The sequence below is a fragment of the Dermochelys coriacea genome, chromosome 3, assembly GCF_009764565.3.
Source record: "Dermochelys coriacea isolate rDerCor1 chromosome 3, rDerCor1.pri.v4, whole genome shotgun sequence".
NCBI classification, from domain to species: domain Eukaryota; kingdom Metazoa; phylum Chordata; order Testudines; family Dermochelyidae; genus Dermochelys; species Dermochelys coriacea.
In genome coordinates this window covers 183134863-183158410 of record NC_050070.1, presented here as the reverse complement: position 1 = coordinate 183158410, position 23548 = coordinate 183134863, and the positions used below count along the sequence as shown (strand labels likewise).

The 23548-nt window shown below is 40.3% G+C and overlaps 1 protein-coding gene across 45 annotated transcripts in view; it reads right to left on the bottom strand.

Annotated features, from left to right (window-relative positions):
- The window catches only part of NRXN1 (neurexin 1), a 1286326-nt gene that overhangs the window by 334582 nt on the left and 928196 nt on the right, over positions 1-23548 (bottom strand). For all 45 annotated transcript variants that reach the window (XM_038395424.2, XM_043511917.1, XM_043511928.1 and 42 more), the window contains one exon: positions 8003-8184. In XM_038395424.2, coding sequence (XP_038251352.1) covers positions 8003-8184 — 182 coding nt within the window. The remainder of the gene's footprint in view (positions 1-8002; positions 8185-23548) is intronic.

Sequence of the window (23548 nt, the reverse complement as noted above, 5' to 3'; positions counted from 1 at the left end):
AAATGGACACAAATCAAACGTCAAGAATTATAACATTCAAAAACCAGTCGGAGAACACTTCAATCTCTTTGGTCACTCAATTACAGACCTGAGAGTGGCTATCCTTCAACAAAAAAACTTCAAAAACAGACTCCAACGAGAGACTGCTGAATTGGAATTAATTTGCAAACTGCATACAATTAATTTAGGCTTGAATAGAGACTGGGAGTGGATGGGTCATTACACATAGTAAAACTATTTCCCCATGTTATTTCTCCCCCTCCCCACCCCACCCCTCACTGTTCCTCAGACGTTCTTGTTAACTGCTGGAAATGGCCCACCTTGATTATCACCATAAAAGGTTTTCCTCCTTCCCCCCCTTCCCTTCCTGCTGGTAATAGCTCATCTTAAGTGATTACTCTCCTTACAGTGTGTATGATAAACCCATTGTTTTATGTCTCTGTGTGTGTATATAAATCTCCCCACTGTATTTTCCACCGAATGCATCCGATGAAGTGAGCTGTAGCTCACGAAAGCTTATGCTCCAATACATTTGTTAGTCTCTAAGTTGCCACAAGTACTCCTACCCTTTGATCAGCATTTCAGTCACTTGGTGTGGTGTCTGTAGATGTATGTGGAAGAGAGAGAGTATGGCAAAATATCTCTCCCTTTTATCATGTCCTTTCTTTCTTCTTGGCTTTGCCCACCCTTTCCCCCCACCCCACCCTGTTCAGAGTCAGGTGAGAATTACCTCATCACAGTCCCAAACTGCCCAAAGAGAGGGGGTGAATCCCTCGAGGGTCTAACAGATTCTTTTGTTGCTGCCAGTGTCCATTGTTCCTGTGAGACTGGGCTGGGTTTGTCCCATCCATGCCCTGATGAGGTGTGAACTGCCTCTCTGTTCTTGGAGAGTTTTTGCATGGGCTTACTTTAAGCCATGAGGATACAATTTCAGCCTCATAACTATATACATGAAATCATAACCTATAACCTTACTATAACATTACTGTAACAATTATTATAACATCACTGTAACAACCATAATCAGTGCATTTTGAGCCTTCCAAAGACACCCAACATGACAAACTTTGCACTGAATACCACACAATCATTTTATAAATATGAACATGGGATTTAGGGTGTTCTCCCGAGGTACAGAGTGTCACAATGGTATATTCTGTATTTCTTCTGCCTTACCCAGTAACTTATTCCATTTTTATTATTATTTGTGTGAAATGGTTTAACCTGATTCCCCTCTCTACTCCTAAATTTCTTAACTGACATTTAGGGCCTCAAGTTTCTGAATCGCCTACCAGTGTTAACAGATTGAAATAAGAAGTTCCATGCTTTCTGAGGCAGGTTCCCCCCAGGTTGCCACCTGGAACTGGGATATCACTGAGCCACTCCTGACCCACCCACCGTGGCTCTCTCTTACGCTGTACTGCTGTGACAAGCTGCCACACCCTCCAGGCTTCAGCCTGCACTTTCATCAGCATGTATACAGGTAGGGATACACCCAGATGCAGTTACATGCAGGCAGGCTCTTTGCAGCTAGGGCACCTCCCAGCTCCACAGGCACACACACCCTCTGGAGTACAAACCCAAAATTAAGCCGTCTTGCACTGCACAGGAAACTGTACAGAGTTAAGCTCATAAAATTTGCCCTCTCCCTCAATATGGAGAGGAATATGCAACAGCTTTCTGCCCCTGAGTTATGATTTCCATGCACTGGTTTAGATAAAGCAAAAAAAAACTGCAAAAGATAGATTTTAAGTGACTATAAGGGATAGCAAACAGATGAAAGCAGATTATCTAGCAAATAAAAAAACCTGAGCTTAATATACTAAATAGATTGGATATGAATAGCTGATTCTCACCCTAAGTGATGATACAAGTGGGCTGCAGATTCTTTAGGGGCAAGCTGTACTTGCTTACAGCTTGGAATCCCCAGGTGTTGCATTCACAGGCTAAATATCCCTTTAGCCTGGGTCCAACATTTCCCCTAGTTCAGTCTTTTCTCCTCAGGTGTTTCTTGGGTGGGGAGTCAGTGAAGAACCTAGATGATGTCACTCTCCTGCCTTATATAGATTTTGCATATGGTGGAATCCCTTTGTTTGTTTCAAAGCTTGGTTCCCACGTCAGTCAGTGGAAAAATACTGACATCCCAAGATGGAGTCCAGCACCAGGTGACCTGGTCAAGTGTCTCTGTAGAGTCACAGAAGCCATCCCCCTCGGGCTGTTTGGAGCGTTCACAGGAAAGCTCACCAGATGGGAGCTAAGCTTCTCCTAAGGCCTATTATTTCTTCCCAATGGCTCATTAATCTGAATGGGCTCTTCCCAGCCAGCCATCTAGACTGAGAGCATTTTGCTTAGTGGACATTGCCCAGGAATGGCTATATTTGAAATAGATACATAGTGAATATTCATAACTTTGGATACAAAAATGATACATGCATACACATAGGATAATCATATTCAGGAAATCATAACCTTTCCAATGACCCCCTCACATGCCTTATCTTACATAAATACATCATAATTATATCATACTAATATCACTATGAAGAATATGGGGTGCAGTGTCACACTTACAGCTCTCACTTCTGCTGGAGCAGAATTCACTGCCCCCACCACTGAAGTCAATGGGAGCTTTGCCATCATATTCAAAGGGAAAGGAACAGGCCCTTTTCACTGCAGCTTATGGAAGGGGTGGCCCACAGCATCTACAGTCTCTCTGCTGCACTGAGGCTGGGACCAGAATGTTGTGATGCTGAGGCATGAGGCACACTGGCTATTTATTCAGTTCATGCTTTGGGTACAATCTTTTTCTTTCATCACAAGTCAGTGGATAGGATTCTCCTAAAAAGATACTTTTTTTTTTCTCCTCAAGAGACTGAAGGGGAAGTGAGATCTTCCCTCCAAGACAGGAAAGAGGAGTAGGAAGATGAGGGGTGAAGTGGAGAGTACAGGTGCAGTGTTATAATGACAGGGATTCATGGTAGCACCAGAGAGTGCTCTTTGAACTGCTCCATGATTAGAATTACATCAAACTATTTACCTTTATCAGCTTCCTTAACCCTATCCATAATGTTGACTGGTCATTTACATGTCTACTCTGTTCCACTGAGAATAAACCTATTTCCATGAACCTCTCTCAGCAATTTGGGCTGCTCATATCTAGCACTAACTTTGTTGCTCAGGGCTGTTCAAGGAAATATAAATCTTCTTTGAACAAGATCTTCTGAGGAATGGACTGCACATGGGACTCAAGATAAGGGACTCACAAGGATCTTATATAGAATCATTTTAAAAAAACAACAATATCTCTACTAATACAAACTAGTACATTATCTAAATATTTTAAAGCATAACTGTTTCAGTGATTTTTCTACAATGTCAGATTTTTACCCTGATCAGTGATTGTTCCATTTAGCACTTATTCCCTAGATTAATTCATTGCTCCCATACTAATTAACTTACATTTGTGTACAGTGAACCACATTTCTTACCTGCTGGTCCAATCATATAAATAATACATCTGTGATTGCATTGCTTGACATTATTTACTCTCCCTCGAGTTGTAGAACCATTTGCAAATCTGGAAATCTCTCTTTCATAATATTCTTGTCCAACTCATTTCTATACTAATGTACAGACTGGATGTTGTTAAAAAATTGGGCATTCACTGCCCACAATCATTAAACGTCCTGTAGTGTTTCCCATATAGTGAAACCTACACATAGAGTGAGTATAGTGAAAACCACAAATACCGCAAACAGTAAATATTGAGCTGAGACAATGAGCATTTTTTCAAAACAATGCAGCAGTATGTGCCTGTGCACATACACTCCCATGCTTCCATATTACATGTACACAACATGCATACACACTATGTATTAGTATAGCATTGCAAGGGACCTTTTACAATGTCCTAAAACAGTTTTCTTGTGCATAAGGATGGCAAGTTTAAAAAAAAAAAGAACAAGGAGTACTTCTGGCACCTTAGAGACTAACACATTTTTTTGAGCATAAGCTTTCGTGGGCTAAAACCCACTTTCCAGAGGCTAGGAGTGAGTGCTGGACCCATTAGGAAGTTGGGAATCTGTCCTTTCCAATGGTATAGGGTCTGTTTTCTGAGTGCTCAGGAATGCTAAAATATCAGGCCTGTAATATATCCAGAATCACTTCTCCCATTTTTGGCCCTGAAGGACTGTAAGTTTTTGGATTTTTAAATCTTGACATTTTTATGCATATACCAGCTATTGCTAACCCAAGACTGAATCCTAGCCATTCTGGGCTTTAAGCATGAGTAATTTTGGGAGGGGGAATTCCATATTTGGAAGGAGATGGAGGAAACATTTCTACAGCAGTTTCTTCATCCATTCCCCCCCCCCCCAAAATGGGTATTTGAAGCTGCTCCAGTTTTGGGATGTTAAATATTCATAGAGATATGAGTTAGGCTCTGATTCTGCACCTTTAAATCTAGGGGGAGTTTTGCCACTGACTTCAATGAGTGTAGGATCAAGCCTTAGAACCTAATCCAAACATACCTTAGTCAATGGGAATCTTTCCACTGATGTCAATGGACTTTGAATCAGGCCCTTCGTGAGTAGTGAACCAGTAAGGTGGTCAAATGAGCATGATAAATTCATTTATCATGGGACCTTGCAATTTGTCATGGATATCTTCTTCATGTACATGATATGGCGTGTGTGTTGGGGGGTGTACATACACAGATACATATAGGTCTGAGTCACATCTGACCCCAGTTTTACTCTGGTATAGCTCCATTCATCTGAATGGAGTTCATCTTACTTTACACCAGTGTAACTTAGAACAGAATCAAGTGCATATATATTTTATATACACAAACTCTTACACACATTAATTTATCTATAGAAACACTGTTTGGATCAGAGTGTGCACATATATTAGAGAGAAAAATCTACCATTTTATTCATGCTCAAAAAATTGCTTTCTAGCATGCATACTATTTTTCCTCTTATTTGACTGTTTACCTCAGTCATTAGTCTCTGATGTGAACCTTGTCAAAAACTTATTGAAAATCTAAGTATTATATTGAGTTTCCCTTCTCTATCTATCACAACCATAAAAAGCAATTGCTTTATTTTTAGAATATTTATGTCATGCTAATATACCTTTATTTAAAACATGAGGTGCAAAAATTCCCACCTCTGTATAAATCTCGTGCTGCAGTGGGGGTGTAATTTTATTATAATTCACCTTGGAATTTAAAATACTGGCCTTGGGACTGCTAAACATCTGGTGGAGATAGACATTACATAGTATTTGAAATGTCACCTGTATTAACAATGGTTATTTGGGAGATACAATGATTACTTGAAATAAATCGTTTCTTGTCTAATGCCAAGGCTCTGATTCAGATGATCAAGTAGCAATTTTCTAAATCAGAATTGGTTATGAGCTTGATTTTGTTATGAGGTTTATTTCTTCCTAAAGTAAACTGAATAATATGTAGGGAAAACACATACTAAGTTTCCCTAATCAGACTTGTGGTGTTCTCTCCTGCTTCCAGAATGAAAGATTTTAAAAGAAAGCTGCACTTATATTCCTATTCTGAAATGTCATATGTCAAGTACCATTCCCCAGCACGCTTGCATAACCTAGTTCACATATTTGATATTAAGGATTTTGACTAAAAGCAGCAGTTCTGAATTTCCTTGACCATCATCAGGATGAAAATTGCCCTCCTAACTCATCCTACAAATGTGTGTAATGCTTAGCCATTCGAGAGGGTTCAGGTATGCTTTATAATACTGGAGCTCAATATCAGACACAAGAACCAGCTTCCAATGCATTTTAATACTGAGGCATAAATCATAAGAATACTACTTTTTGTTAAAAAAAATATGCCTGATTTAAAAAAAGGAGGCTATTCATACATGTGCATTTATTTTTGCACAGGCATTTATTTCAAATGCCAGTGTAAATGCAGTACACATATATTCAATAGATTTTAGATCCACTTCTGAACATACTAGATTTGCACACATATCTGCAATAAAAGTGTATGCAAAAATGTATCAGCTGGTGCATGCCCAAGATCATGTGGAGTACTTGACTCTTTCCTTCCTCACCACCCAATCATGCCCAATATATTTTATTTTAATAGTAAACAGTAAAATTCTTCTTCTTCATACAACATCAGTGAGAGATGGAATTTTTGGATGACATAAACCTAATGCTACCATTATTACAGGTGGTTTAATCTTTCAGAAAGATTGCAGCTGCCAGCAACAGGCTGAAAAAAATAAACTTTATTCCAAAGTATTATTTTACAAATGCAGTTTATATGAAGAACTCAGAGTTCATACACACCAGATCATGAAGATTTCCTAATACCTTACTGAGCAAAAACAAAATTTGGCTAAAATTTTCAGAACTGCTTAAGTGATATAGGCACCTAAGTCTTGTTGACTTTCAATTTGACTTAGGCTTCCAAGTCCCTTAGGTGCTTTTGAAAATGTTACCTCCAACTTTCTTTTAAATACTTTGCTGATTCCTAATGGGTACTGGGAAAATTCTAGTAGCTACATTCTAGTAGCATTCTAAGATTCCTCTAATACAATTAAATTACAGGGATGGCCCTTAAAAATGCTGATTATTTTAGGTGATTTCCATGAGCATGTATATCCTTGCTAGAGAATAAATTCTCAGCAAGGGTTTTCCCCCCATAGAAAACTCTCCTCATTTGTTGCAAGTTTTGCTCTCTTGCTGTCAGGGACTAGAGGCCTTGAACCCAGGCCCCCAGGGCACCCAAGTGCCAATCTGCTGCCCAATGACCTGCTAAAAGTTGCTAGAATAGAAATGGAATCCTAACAGAGTACTCTGGTCCTAGAATCTGATTGGCAAAAGTCTGGGGGTCCTGCTTGGTTCACAACTTCTATATTAAACCCAACACAAGAACCAGAAGTTGTCCAAGCAACTGGATTCTCCCTGTTAGGGCTGCTTGCCCTGTAAAATACACTTTAACTCAACAATTCTGTCTCACAGCTCTGAGAATCAACAAATTCTCTTGGCCTCTCTCTTGATGGCAAGTTTTAAATTCATTTAAGGGTTTCATTCTTCATTTATTTGATCAAAACAGAAAGTGAAGGAAAACTCACTCTAGAATGCAAAAGCACCTTTACCAAAACAAAAGGGCAAGGTGTGTATGTAGCAGGTGATTGAACACTGTAGTCCCTGTAATTCAGCAGTATACTCCTGTATGATTTGGGAAGGATCATTGCAGAAAGTTTTCTGAGGGTAAAAATGTAATTGCTTATAGATCAATAAGTAATTTGTTTCAAGAGAAACTACTCTTGTTCCTGGAAGTATCAAGGTTCTTACATAAAAACAAAGCTAATATATTAATAAAGTTGAGATTAATCTGAGCAACAAGATTTTATATTGCCCTAGTTAAGTTTATTTCAACTGATCATTTATTTATGTTGCCACAAAAATCCAAAAGCTTTCAATTTTGATTGCTAGCTATTTCCTTTAAGGCAATTGAAATTACTTTTCTAGACTTCCCAATGTGACAACTGTTTTCTACTGAAAATTTATCTCTGCACAGTAATGGTAGAACCACTGGACTTCTTTCAGTATTAACAATCAGTATGCTCAGTCGTGATAACTGTAATTCCCCCAACAGATTTCATCTGAAATCCTCCTAGACTAATGTACCTTCCTCTGACATTGCTTAGTGCTGTTGCATGTAATTAGACTGGAGCAAATAGCTATATTTGTTTGGGTATTACAGTACAATTTTTAATTGAAAAAGCCAATAAAGGAGTGCTACATAAAGGCATTCTGAGTATGTCTGAAGTCCTGTATAGAACTGTATATTATAAGCCATATCATTTAATTCATAATTGATCTTATAATTATACAACAATTTTAGATAAAGAATAGTTAATAAACTGCAATACTTAGACTATAAAAAGGTATGATAATTCAAGACATACATAAAAATAACTTTCAATTTGTTGATAATACTTACGATATGCAGCTCTAAATAGTCTCCGAGCCCAGTAGAACTGTCTACTCGTACCAAAACTGCTTCTTTTTGAACAGTACTAAACCCTATTGCCAGTCTGTCAGCACGAGTGCTTGGCCGATCATTAGGAGGCCACGTGTATGTGATTTGTCCACCACCTTTGCTGAAGATATATGTTGTTCCCGCTGTAAAACAGAAATAAAACCATTTAGTTCATTTGCACCAGTGCCAAACTGCATGGCAAAAAATGTGCTCTACAACAATCAAAATGCTCTCTAGTAGGGTGACCAGACAGCAAATGTGAAAAATCGGGATGGGGGTGGAGGGTAATAGGAGCCTGTATCAGCAAAAGACCCCAAAATCGGGACTGTCCCTGTAAAATCAGGATGTCTGGTCACCCTACTCTCTAGAGACAACTGAATTGCAAAAATGAAACAAAGCTATATAAAGGTTTGGAGGAATCTTAAAATCTGCCAGCAAATTTTTTTTACAGGAAACTAAATATTATTGTTTTTTTTATAAAATACAGTCCATGCAGAATACAGTATAATTGCACACCATTCTAAGGACCATGGACCTGATTCAGGAAGGCATCCCTATTCAATAAAGCATTTAAGCATGTGCTTAAAGTTAAGCTCATGCTTACATGATTTCCTGATTCTACCTAAATCAGGACCCAGGTGGAGAAGAAATCATGTATGCCAGTTATTTCATGATTGACTAAAGATGCAATACCATATATCCATCTATGCAATGAAAATGGCATGCAAGATAATGATGGGTCATCCTGCACAGTGAAGCAAAATGTAGCAAATATATTCAGATGCAACTTTTATGAGTATAAGTTTTATTAGCTTTTGACAGATGAGATAACTAATGGAAGGGCAACAACATGCCTCTAATGGATATACAATCTATTCAGCATTGTCAAGCATTATTTGGAGTAATCGGCAATATATAAAGTTCTAGCAGAGAGCTTCCAATGGCAGAAAGCTTTTCATGTTATTCACAATACCAAATATGCACTTAGGTTCTGTATGAAACAAATCTTAGGGTTCTATGATCAGATAATATGTTTAAGGGCACACATTTAACTTCATCATCCATCACTTGCACATTTTCTATGAACTAACATAGATATTTATGTTTTCAATATACAAAAGGGTTTTCAATATACAAAAGTGTATCCTTAAAACAGCGTCCAATGTGATAACTGTACATTTGATCTCTGATTTACAATGCAGTCAGAAGTACTCCTCTTCTTTTGAATATGGAATGGGAACTTCATAAGTCTTACATAAACTGAACACTTTCCTATAGAGTGGTGTGACAAGATGCAATTTTTCACATTTTGTTGTTCAGAAATTTATTGTAATTTTGTTTTTTCTTTTCATATTGTACAGCTAGGCAAATACCACAGGAAAAGTTATCTGAACATTCACTGGAATTTAAATTGAGGACATAGTATGGAGATGTAAATAAGAAGTGTTGTATGGCTTCAAAGAACCATGACCTCTCCATATAGACAGCTTTGCCTGAGATCTCAAAGAAATTGAGTTAAATTTTCCTTTTAAAGCATATTGCATGTTCATTTCTGACATAACTTTTCTGCTAGTATTACCAATCTACTAATTAGTTTTGCAATTATGTGGTTCCTGTTATAATCCATTTTATAATATTATTTCCTGTTTTGTGCCATGGCCTTGAAAAAAAAATGTAAAATACACTTTATCTCAACAATCCTGTCTGACAGCTCTGAGAGTCAACAAATTCTCTTGGCCTCTCTCTTGATGGCAAGTTGCCAATTGGCATCTGTTGCAAGGAAACCTGTCAGCCCTCTTTAGCAGGGACAAACAGGAGTGTGTGTGAATCATAGCTCTAGCACCCAAGGTGCTGTTTAAACTTCAAGTCAAGTCATAGTTCTGCATTATTCTTGTGCAATGTAGACAGTATACTGAAGGTTTAGGCAGTCACAAAGGTGGTTGCTGATGGCCATATGTATAGGATGTGTGGGAGAGAAGTCTGACAAACAGCAAAAAGTCAGCTTCCATTAACTGAAGTGCTCAGTAACATCTGTAAAGCATTTCATAATAGTAGACAGGGATCGCTGCATCTCTAAAGACTGATTATATGGGTACTGCCACTTCTGGTGGTCCAAAAGCATCTGTCTATAGGACTAGTGTTAACACCTTGAGCAATGTAGTGAGTGATACAGTTCTGATTGTCATATAGTATATGCCACGTTAATTCCCCAAAGGATGGGATTTACCCCCTGTACTGTAGTATTGGTGGCCGGTTCCAAAGCTCTTTGAAGTCAACAGGAGTCTTTCCACTGACTTCACGGGCCTTTGGATCAGGCCTTGAATGAGGTTCCTATAAAAACGGCATAAGCAAGGAATACAATTCTGTACACTTCAGTGCTATAGAGGATACTATTAGAACAGTACCAAAGATATAAATGGGGGGAAGAGCTAATTTTCCTTTGAAGTTTTGAAAAAATGAAGAAAAGAAGATGCACCTATTAAATGACAGTGGAGTCATATTTGTACATAATGCATACAATGGCAACAAACCAAGTCCCCAAATTTGAACACCTCCAGACACTGACGTTCTTATCTAGACTGGATCTGTGTAGTACTGGCCCTCCCTTAAATACTGTCCATCCAATAAACTGGTGAGCAATACATCTCACACTACCTTTGCAATGATGTCAAGGTCAATGCTAGAAGACTGCATAAATCAAGGTAAACATTTTAAATTACTCAAAACCATGTACATATTTAAATTTACTACTTTAAATTTACAAATCTGTCTTTTTGTAATTATTCATTAAATAAGTACATGATTTTCCATCAGATCCTCCCTTTTGTCTCATTGCCCATCACTTTCATAGCAGGCATACTAACTGAACGTCTGATAACAGGCTAATTAATCCATGTTAACAAATACAGAACTGCCTTTGTATAAGCTACACAAGAATTCACGTTCCTTGAGTTTCTTATGTTAATTATGCAAAAATGGCCCTTAAGCTGAGAATAGGTCCTTTAGTTTTATATTTCAAGAAAGGTAAATATAATAATGTAAAATTCATTACTCAGCCTTAGCTTATTGTCCAATCTTTGCCATAAACTATTAAAGCCTACAAAATACCTAAGCAATTGTTCCAAACCAGCTGGCTTGCTATCAGATATAGGCTTGGTCTACACTACCAACTTATGTCAGTATACCACAGCCCTGAGAGACTTAGTTATACCAACTAACTCCTGGTGTAGACAGCGCTATGTCAATTGGAGGGCTTCTCTCGTCAACATAGCTACCACCTCTTGGGGTGGTGGAATACCTACGCTGACAGGAGGAGCTCTCCCATCAGCATACATAGTGGCTTCACTAAATGCTACAGCAGCACTGTAAGTATAGATGTAACATATGCCTGCTGCTCTGTCCCTTCTAGTGCCACCTAGCTCAGCTAGAAATTGATGAGTTTGCTACAGTCTTAATTAAGAGCCATGTGGCTTTTTGCTCATGCATGTAGCTCCAGAGGTCCCAGGTTCAATCCCACCTGCCAATAATCAGGGTCTGTTGGCATTACATAGACAAGCTCTCCAATCCATTCAAAAACAACAGAAAAAAAGCTAGTTCACTTTCCCCACAGACTTTTATGCTGTCTGACAAACCTTACTGTTTCTTTGCTATTCTTTCAACACAGTGCCACTGAAAAATAATTAGGTTCCTTGTTCTTTTTCAGTTTATGGCATTGTTTTGTTTGGGACTCATCGGCTCAACCGCATTCAAAGCAGTGAAATTAGATTGTCAAGAGCAGTGATACTCTCACCATGGTACTCAGAAGCTACATGCAAGTCTGTAACAAGCAGTTTGCAGCTCTTTGCTGCACAATATACTATACCATTCTTTATGGTATCGTGAATCAAGAAAGAGAGTTTAGAAAACATGTCCATGGAGCTCTTTGACATTTTTAACTTTGAAAGTATGGCTCCGATGGTAATAAACCACCAGTGGTCAGAAACAGTAATGGTTTTTCATGGTTCGGGTCTCTCAAGTCCTACTTGTTTGCAAAATTCATCTTTCTGAAAAACTGTGCTCATTTCAGTATAGCCTGGCAGCAACTCAAGGCTATCTGCTTACCCATATGGTATTAAACAGATACATATTTTGTTTAGTATCCATTTATTGTGTCTATTACTGTGTATAACTGCAGAGCTTTTCAATAGTATGACTCTTACATTGAATATGATATATTCAAATGTTTCATTCAAATCAAACAACATACCTGCATGCTTTTTACTTTCCTCGTGCTCATCTCAATTTTGTGTTAAGATTTTATGCATATTATCTTTCAATATAATACTGCTTTTCCCATGTAATGTCAGTATTTTAATGTTTACTATCGCCAGTAAAATGGTAATGTGTGGGATATTAAATTAGGCCAAGTGGTAGTTTTATTGAGCTATGGAATTCTAGTTATGTTAGAGTGTATCATAAAAGGTCTAAAATATTGAAACACATAAAACTAAAAAAAACCCCTGCATTTTGTTATTTTAATAAAAAAGTAAAGTGCTTTTTAACTATTATAAAAAATCAGGTATAAACAATACTGGTTCAAAAGAAACAAAGGGTTATTTATCTTATACAGTAAAGCAGTTTCCTTCAGTACTACACCTTAACAGCACTTTTGATCATTTTGGGCCAGATTGTGAACTCTTACTCCCACTGGCAATTACTTGCATGAGTAATCCCATTGAATTAAGTGTGACTATTTGCTCAAGTTATAAATCATCAGTGAGAGGAAACATTCAGTATAAATGCACACAAACACATCTATACAAGCATTATAGTAGGCACTAGTCATGTCAGCTATGGCAGAGGCTGCAAAGGAGTCTTCATTTTAACCCTGTCTTTCACATGTTCATAATCTTGGGGCAGACATTTTCATATTTGGTCTCCAACCAACACTGACGTTTGGGGAAAGTTTGAGCAAAATTCCAAAATATCTTTTCCCATTGTTTAAAAAATTTTACTAACCTATTTTCAAACACAGCTATAAGCAAAGCATGACTGAAGTCAGAAAACTGAACAGGACATGATATAGCCCTTATTGAAGATGAGAGCCTTTGTTTGTTTAGAGGGATGAATTTAAAAATAAACAGTTAAAAGTGATTGAAAAATCTCTTCTGACAATATTTAGTGGGTATCTGTGAAGACAGTAACAGAGCTAAATTATTAATCATTTATACAGGACAGCAAATTTGCAGTGTACTTTATAAATCCCTCCTTCTTCCCATCAATAATCCTAGTGACCATTCCCTCCCTCTCTCCCTCTCCCATTTCCCTCCCCTCCATACTTTTACCTGTCTTGTCTTGAATTTACTTATTTTGTCTCTCTTAGGACCTAACCTGTAAAGTGCTGATCACATCTTGTGAGATGCCAAGGGCACTAAGTCATCCTCCTAGCCTCAATGACCTAACTATCTAAGGGCCTATAAGATGTTAAGTTCTCCTACGAAGTGCTGAGCACCCATAACTACTACTGGAATCAGTGGACTAAATCATATGGTCCTTATTCAGGCAAACTACATCCCCACTCCCGAAGTCAGAGAAATCAGTGTGAATTTTCCTGAGTGAAGACTGAATAAAAATTGAATATGGACCTCAAGATTTGGCCCATGGGAGTTCAGGGCCTTGACATGTTCCAGCACTGTACAGGCTAGATCGCAATGTAGACAAGATAAGTAATCCGACGACAAAATAGATAAAGTGTGGGGCACAGGCAGGGAGGGAATAGGCATATTGATGAGAAGAAAGTGGGAAACACTGCTGTAAGAAGCATTTCAAAGTAAGAACTGGAAGAAGAAGAATCTGAATTTAATTAAACACTTCCTTTTTGATGACATCCTGACATATTCCCTCTGCCAGCTCTGAGCAGGGGATTGACCAGGGACATGGGCTGCACTCCTCAAGATGCTGGATCAATTTGCAAGGGGAGAATTGCAATTGTCTCACTGAAACAAACACAGAGATCTCCTCCCCAATACCACCAACGAAGTATCAGAGGGTGACAAAATAAGTGTACCTCCAGGGAGTTATATAACATCCCAAAGGGAACCAGGGCCCTACACTTCCCTAGAATGCTCGACAAAGCAGGACTAGGGTGTGAGGGGTAGTATACTGCACTGTAATAATGGACAAGCTGCACCTGTGGACCAGAGACACTGAAGAGAAATTCTGTCTTCCTTCTAGAGCTCATATGGGTGTGGGTAAGCTCCACATTGCAGTTAAAATGATGTTCTTAACAGTCATGATAAAGAGGCTTCCCTATTAACTATGTTTTGTTATAAAATTTTCCAGTCCAAACATGAGTGGCAGTATTAGTGTTGGCTAAATCCTCCCTCATGCAGAACAGATACTGCAATTAGTAGATACTATATGGACTAACATGTATGTTACAAGTTGGCTTAATTCATGCCATCACAAATGGTTAAAACAAAAGTTATAGCTACTTCATAAGACTTTCCAATTTAATTGTCATATTCAGATACACTTACTCAAGTTGAGTAGAATCTTACTCCATTAATAGTCCTACTGATTTCAGTGGGACTACTGGTAGAATGAAATACTATTGAGAGTAATGACAGGTTTCAGAGTAGCAGCCGTGTTAGTCTGTATTCGCAAAAAGAAAAGGAGTACTTGTGGCACCTTAGAGACTAACAAATTTATTAGAGCATAAGCTTTCGTGAGCTACAGCTCACTTCATCGGATGCATTTGGTGGAAAAAACAGAGGAGAGATTTATATAGCCTATTAGGCTTGAATAGAGACTGGGAATGGATGAGTCATTACACAAAGTAAAACTATTTCCCCATGGTATTTCTCTCCCCCACCCCACCCCCCACTGTTCCTCTGATATTCTTGTTAACTGCTGGAATTAGCCTACCTTGCTTGTCACCATGAAAGGTTTTCCTCCTTTCCCCCCCCTGCTGATGGTGATGGCTTATCTTAAGTGATCACTCTCCTTACAGGGACAGGGTAATCTATATTGTTAAAGCTGGTAAGACTATGCATCCGATGAAGTGAGCTGTAGCTCACGAAAGCTTATGCTCTAATAAATTTGTTAGTCTCTAAGGTGCCACAAGTACTCCTTTTCTTTTTGCGAATACAGACTAACACGGCTGCTACTCTGAAACCTCTCCTTACAGTGTGTATGATAAACCCATTGTTTCATGTTCTCTGTGTGTGTATATAAATCTCTCCTCTGTTTTTTCCACCAAATGCATCCGATGAAGTGAGCTGTAGCTCACGAAAGCTTATGCTCTAATAAATTTGTTAGTCTCTAAGGTGCCACAAGTACTCCTTTTCTTTATTCAGAGTAAGCATATCAGACTACAGCCTTTAAAATTATGTCTCACTCTGCATCAGACTCATTAAGAAAACTCATGTTATATATTAATTTAGCAATATCCCAACATAATATCCCAAGTATTAGTGTTTCTTTCTCATTTAGGCATCAAATTCTTCTAAATATATCTATTTTGTTGTGTTGTATCTCTGAGAAACTATTTTCACTCACTCAAAGGCTGGGATTTCCTTTGTAAAAGTATATAGCCCTTTTGTGAATGCGTCTGACATAGATTGTTAAAAGACATTAATGGCCTCCTTCAACATCTCTTGGTTTAAATATTTTCAATGACCACCTATTACTCAACTTTCTCCCTAGTGTAGATGATTTTTTGTACAAGATAAAAGCCAAGTAATTTGAGTGAGGTATTATCTTTTCTTGGGCCAACTTCTGTTGGTGAGAGAGACAAGCTTTCAAGCTTACACCGAGCTCTTCTTCAGCTCTGGGAAATGTACTCAGTGTCACCACTAAATACATGGTGGAACAGATTGTTTAGCATAAGAAGTTAACACATTTCCAGGGACCATTCAAGGTGGTGTGGCCAGTTAACGCCTCTGACACAGGGGGGAAAGGAGGAAAAAAAGAAAGCCATAAATAATAATAAGCCATAACTCCAGTGTCTCTATTCAATCCATGACTTTTAGTGTCTAGTGTCTGTATCTGATTTTAAGTTTGCAGGCTCGTCTTTTGAAGATGTTGTGCAGATTTCTTTTGAGGACAAGAACTGAGAGGTCAGATAGGGAGTGATTGCTTTGTGAAAAGTGTTCACCTACAGGTGATATGATGGTTTTGTCTTTTATCATTTTTCTGTGTGAGTTCATCTGAGAGCATAGTGATTGTCTCATTTTACCCACATAGTTGTTATTGGGGCATATAGTGAACTGGATGAGGGACACCATATGTTGTGAGAGGCATGTGTAGGACCCATGGATCTTGAAAAGTATGTTGTGAGAGGTCGTCATCATCATAGCAGTGGAGATATGTCTACAGATTTTGCATGTTGTTCTGGCAGGACCTGGTGACACTTTGGTGTGTCCTACCAAACGTGTGTTTGCTGGGAGGGCAGGGAGAGAGCCTGAGTGAGTGTCTGATTGGCTGCTAGCCTGCAGGGGGCAGGCATTAGGGTGTCTGTGTGTTTGCGTCAGGGAAGCCTGGCTGTTTAAAAAAAGCCGGAGCCTCGCGAACCAGCTGAGCGGCAGCGGAGCAGCGGGGACAGCAGAGCAGCTCACAGCAGGAGTTTGCCTGGGAGTTCGCCTGGAGTGAGCCCAGTGAGGCTTACATCTTGCCAACGTCTCTGAGGAAGCTCATAGTAGGTAGGTGATATGGAAGGGGGGGGTTCAGCTGTTGTGACCTGCACTGGATGTGCCATGTTTGTCTTTCTTCCACAGGACAGAAGCGACTTTGTCTGTACAAAGTGCAAGCTGGTCTCCATATTGGAAGAAAAGATTGAAGGTCTGGAGCAACAGGTAACGACCCTGCGTTGTATACGAGAGACTGAGGATTTTCTGGACCAAACTCAGGATAGCCTTCTAGGGGCACAAAGCTCTAAAGATATAGAGCAGGTTGCACAGAGGAGCCAAGAGGCCAGTGAAGAAGCTTGGCAACATGTGACCTCCAGAAGAGGTAAGCGGAATGTCCGGGTTCCAGTAACACAGACACAGGTAACTAACCGCTTTCATGTTCTCTCCACAGGTACCAATGCGGAGAGTGGACCAGATGATATGTCTGGGGGGAGAAAGCAGAAGGAGACTCCGCTGGTTGGGAGGCATGAGATGCGATGTCCTGAGGTTGGGGGTTCCACGACCACCACTCCCAAGAGGAGAAGGCGGGTGGTGGTGGTCGGGGACTCTCTCCTCCGGGGGACTGAGTCATCTATCTGCCGCCCTGACCGGGAAAACCGAGAAGTCTGCTGCTTGCCAGGGGCTAAGATTCGTGATGTGACGGAGAGACTGCCGAGACTCATCAAGCCCTCGGATCGCTACCCCTTCCTGCTTCTCCACGTGGGCACCAATGATACTGCCAAGAATGACCTTGAGCGGATCACTGCGGACTACGTGGCTCTGGGAAGAAGGATAAAGGAGTTGGAGGCGCAAGTGGTGTTCTCGTCCATCCTCCCCGTGGAAGGAAAAAGCCTGGGTAGGGACCGTCGAATCGTGGAGGTCAACGAATGGCTACGCAGGTGGTGTCGGAGAGAAGGCTTTGGATTCTTTGACCATGGGATGGTGTTCCATGAAGGAGGAGTGCTGGGCAGAGACGGGCTCCATCTTACGAAGAGAGGGAAGAACATCTTTGCCAGCAGGCTGGCTAACCCAGTGAGGAGGGCTTTAAACTAGGTTCACCGGGGGAAGGAGACCAAAGCCCTGAGGTAAGTGGGAAAGCGGGATACCGGGAGGAAGCACAGGCAGGAATGTCTGTGAGGGGAGGGCTCCTGCCTCATACTGGGAATGAGGGGCGATCAACAGGTTATCTCAAGTGCTTATATACAAATGCACAAAGCCTTGGAAACAAGCAGGGAGAACTGGAGGTCCTGGTGATGTCAAGGAATTATGACGTGATTGGAATAACAGAGACTTGGTGGGATAACTCACATGACTGGAGTACAGTCATGGATGGTTATAAACTGTTCAGGAAGGACAGGCAGGGCAGAAAAGGTGGGGGAGTAGCACTGTATGTAAGGGAGCAGTATGACTGCTCAGAGCTCCGGTACGAAACTGTGGAAAAACCTGAGTGTCTCTGGATTAAGTTTAGAAGTGTGTGCAACAAGAGTGATGTCATGGTGGGAGTCTGCTATAGACCACCGGACCAGGGGGATGAGGTGGATGAGGCTTTCTTCCGGCAACTCACGGAAGCTACTAGATCGCATGCCCTGATTCTCATGGGTGACTTTAATTTTCCTGATATCTGCTGGGAGAGCAATACAGCGGTGCATAGACAATCCAGGAAGTTTTTGGAAAGCGTAGGGGACAATTTCCTGGTGCAAGTGCTAGGGGAGCCAACTAGGGGGAGCGCTTTTCTTGACCTGCTGCTCACAAACCGGGTAGAATTAGTGGGGGAAGCAAAAGTGGATGGGAATCTGGGAGGCAGTGACCATGAGTTGGTTGAGTTCAGGATCCTGACGCAGGGAAGAAAGGTAAGCAGCAGGATACGGACCCTGGACTTCAGGAAAGCAGACTTTGACTCCCTCAGGGAACAGATGGCCAGGATCCCCTGGGGGACTAACATGAAAGGGAAGGGAGTCCAGGAGAGCTGGCTGTATTTCAAGGAATCCCTGTTGAGGTTACAGGGACAAACCATCCCGATGAGTCGAAAGAATAGTAAATATGGCAGGCGACCAGCTTGGCTTAATGGTGAAATCTTAGCGGATCTTAAACATAAAAAAGAAGCTTACAAGAAGTGGAAGGTTGGACATATGACCAGGGAAGAGTATAAAAATATTGCTCGGGCATGTAGGAAAGATATCAGGAGGGCCAAATCACACCTGGAGCTGCAGCTAGCAAGAGATGTCAAGAGTAACAAGAAGGGTTTCTTCAGGTATGTTGGCAACAAGAAGAAAGCCAAGGAAAGTGTGGGCCCCTTACTGAATGAGGGAGGCAAGCTAGTGACAGAGGATGTGGAAAAAGCTAATGTACTCAATGCTTTTTTTGCCTCTGTTTTCACTAACAAGGTCAGCTCCCAGACTGCTGTGCTGGGCATCACAAAATGGGGAAGAGATGGCCAGCCCTCTGTAGAGATAGAGGTGGTTAGGGACTATTTAGAAAAGCTGGACGTGCACAAGTCCATGGGGCCGGACGAATTGCATCCGAGAGTGCTGAGGGAATTGGCGGCTGTGATTGCAGAGCCCTTGGCCATTATCTTTGAAAACTCGTGGCGAACGGGGGAAGTCCCGGATGACTGGAAAAAGGCTAATGTAGTGCCCATCTTTAAAAAAGGGAAGAAGGAGGATCCTGGGAACTACAGGCCGGTCAGCCTCACCTCAGTCCCTGGAAAAATCATGGAGCAGGTCCTCAAAGAATCAATCCTGAAGCACTTAGAGGAGAGGAAAGTGATCAGGAACAGTCAGCATGGATTCACCAAGGGAAGGTCATGCCTGACTAATCTAATCGCCTTTTATGATGAGATTACTGGTTCTGTGGATGAAGGGAAAGCAGTGGATGTATTGTTCCTTGACTTTAGCAAAGCTTTTGACACGGTCTCCCACAGCATTCTTGTCAGCAAGTTAAGGAAGTATGGGCTGGATGAATGCACTATAAGGTGGGTAGAAAGCTGGCTAGATTGTCGGGCTCAACGGGTAGTGATCAATGGCTCCATGTCTAGTTGGCAGCCGGTGTCAAGTGGAGTGCCCCAGGGGTCGGTCCTGGGGCCCGTTTTGTTCAATATCTTCATAAATAATCTGGAGGATGGTGTGGATTGCACCCTCAGCAAATTTGCGGATGATACTAAACTGGGAGGAGTGGTAGATACGCTGGAGGGGAGGGATAGGATACAGAAGGACCTAGACAAATTGGAAGATTGGGCCAAAAGAAATCTAATGAGGTTCAATAAGGATAAGTGCAGGGTCCTGCACTTAGGATGGAAGAATCCAATGCACCGCTACAGACTAGGGACCGAATGGCTCGGCAGCAGTTCTGCGGAAAAGGACCTAGGGGTGACAGTGGACGAGAAGCTGGATATGAGTCAGCAGTGTGCCCTTGTTGCCAAGAAGGCCAATGGCATTTTGGGATGTATAAGTAGGGGCATAGCGAGCAGATCGAGGGACGTGATCGTTCCCCTCTATTCGACACTGGTGAGGCCTCATCTGGAGTACTGTGTCCAGTTTTGGGCCCCACACTACAAGAAGGATGTGGATAAATTGGAAAGAGTACAGCGAAGGGCAACAAAAATGATTAGGGGTCTAGAGCACATGACTTACGAGGAGAGGCTGAGGGAGCTGGGATTGTTTAGTCTGCAGAAGAGAAGAATGAGGGGGGATTTGATAGCTGCTTTCAACTACCTGAAAGGGGGTTTCAAAGAGGATGGCTCTAGACTGTTCTCAATGGTAGCAGATGACAGAACGAGGAGTAATGGTCTCAAGTTGCAATGGGGGAGGTTTAGATTGGATATTAGGAAAAACTTTTTCACTAAGAGGGTGGTGAAACACTGGAATGCGTTACCTAGGGAGGTGGTAGAATCTCCTTCCTTAGAGGTTTTTAAGGTCAGGCTTGACAAAGCCCTGGCTAGGATGATTTAACTGGGACTTGGTCCTGCTTTGAGCAGGGGGTTGGACTAGATGACCTTCTGGGGTCCCTTCCAACCCTGATATTCTATGATTCTATGATTCTATGATACTCTGTGAGAAGCTTGCTTCTGATGATAAGGTTGGAGAGGTTTGTGGGGAGGGGTTGTTTGTAGGCCAGAAGAGGGGATTATTATAATCTGTAACCCACGAACCCCCTTGCCCTCAGTTTATATTTTTCCCTTCTCCTTTTCTCCCTATGACTGAAGGGATGTTAACGGCCACTTCACCTTGAATGATCCCTTGAAATATGTTTCAGAGTGGTAGCCGTGTTAGTCTGTATCAGCAAAAACAATGAGGAGTCCTTGTGGCATCTTAGAGACTAACAATTTTATTTGGGCATAAGCTTTCATGGGCTAAAACCCATTTCATCAGGTGCATCTAGAGACTAACAAATTTATTTGGGCATAAGCTTTCATGAGCTAAAACCCACTTCATCTGATGCATCTTATGAAGTGGGTTTTAGCCCACGAAAGCTTATGACCAAATAAATGTGTTAGTCTCTAAGAACTCCTCGTTTTTGCTTGAAATATGTGTTAGTTACTTATGTTAAGCAACCTGTTCCACTGTGTATTTAGCTGTGACACTCTGAGTGCCACTCCTAGACCTGAAGAAGAGCTCTGTGTGATTCTGAAATCTTGTCTCTCTCACCAACAGAAGTGGGGCCAATAAAAGATATTACTTCACACACCTTGTCTCTCCAATATCCTGGGACCATCACAGCTACAACAACAATGCATATAACAAAGTAATACCATATTATTTTGCACCTATATGGAATTCATATCATAGAATCATAGAATCATAGAATATCAGGGTTGGAAGGGACCCCAGAAGGTCATCTAGTCCAACCCCCTGCTCAAAGCAGGACCAAGTCCCAGTTAAATCATCCCAGCCAGGGCTTTGTCAAGCCTGACCTTAAAAACCTCTAAGGAAGGAGATTCTACCACCTCCCTAGGTAACGCATTCCAGTGTTTCACCACCCTCTTAGTGAAAAAGTTTTTCCTAATATCCAATCTAAACCTCCCCCATTGCAACTTGAGACCATTACTCCTCGTTCTGTCATCTTATATGTTAAGAATTCATACCTTAAGTGTATTTCTAAAATCAGAGACTGCTTTAAATGCCACACTGCAGTCAACATGAAAAATTCTAGTCCATTATATTTCTATTAAAGGTAACAAGGATAAAACACACCTTCCTCTGAGAGCTTGCCAAGCAGTCAGGTGGAAATTAAAAGTCAAATATCTATAAATAAGAGTGCATTTTATTCCTCCTACAACCTTGTCAACAAATAATTTGTTAAGGATAAATTTATTGAATAATTTCTACGGATGTAGAAATTGTGCTTTGGGACAAGTGCATTATGAGGATATGAGAAGAAAAATATTTAAGAAGGATACTATATAAAAGCATCTATCAGACTCAAGGATTAAATCAGTAAACTCAAATGCACTTTTAAAGATAAATAGGACTGTTACAGTCCCAAATTCTTCTTGAATTAAAAACTGTTAGAGCTTTCTAGTGTATTTTTACCTCCTGCCACAGTAAACTCCATTAATATAAATGACAGTTGCATTTGTGGGACTAGAGGAATACGGGGCCCACTGATTTATTTTTCACAATTTATTAGTTGTGCCAGAAGCTCATATGCAAATAGAATGCAGTTAAGGCACTGGCTATCTGAAAGGATTTGTAACAGGATTTAAGACTAGGATACCAGTTCAAATCCTACCCATGTTAACAGCAACCAAATGTTGTTACCATCTGTTCGTGGCCAATATAAAATGAGTTGATGGTCCTGGCTCATGGAGCTTGGAAGCTCCAAAGACCCACCTGGCAAAATTTGGAAATTGTGTAAGCTAAATAATTCTAGTTAAAGGAATTTTAAAGCTCTGCTAGAAAAACTAGTGAAGCTTGTAAGTTTCAAAAGAACTGTTCATGAATCAGATTCTGCACAGAACTTGTTACTAGAGCTATGCAAATAACTGATTTTTCAATTTCCTGTCCAAACTAAAAAAAGTAAGAATCACTTTTAGTTTTCAGTTTTAACCTTTTTTAAAATAATATTGAAGTAAAATTCAAAATGAAAATTGCCCTTCTCTTCTTGTTACACAACAGTAGTTCTGCCCAGACAGAAGTATTTATATATTAGAGAATCTGAAGTCAAGGGTCAGTAGAAGAAAAAAATTAATTGCCATTTCAGGCTCCTCATCATTATTTATTTATTTATTTATGTAGTGCCATAAATGTTCACTGTGCTGTGCAGACAACAAACAAATATTTTCAAAAATGGTTGTCTAAAATTAGGCTGGTGAGTCCTTATTTAGGCACAAAAATAAGAGGCCTGATTTTCAAAAGGTGGTGAGAACCCAGTAACTCTGACTGAAATTAATGGGTGCTGCTAAATCCTTAAGTGACTTAGAAAATCAGCCCTCCTATTTTGGTGCCTAAATAAGGATTTGGACACCAAAGGTTGAAAATGCTGACCTTACTTTATTCTACCTAGCTTTCTACTGAGATTCTTTTTGTTTAAAGACAGGTTTCAGAGTAGCAGCCGTGTTAGTCTGTATTCGCAAAAAGAAAAGGAGTACTTGTGGCACCTTAGAGACTAACAAATTTATTAGAGCATAAGCTTTCGTGAGCTACAGCTTATACGAAAGCTTATGCTCTAATAAATTTTTTAGTCTCTAAGGTGCCACAAGTACTCCTTTTCTTTTTTTGTTTAAAGTATCATTGTTTCTATGTTGAGGCCTTAATTATTTTTGTTTTGGAAACACAGAGTTTTAGCTGTCTTGTAATTACTATGGATATCTTTTACCCATGGGCATCCAATTACCCATCTTTTAAATGTCATTTGTATCATT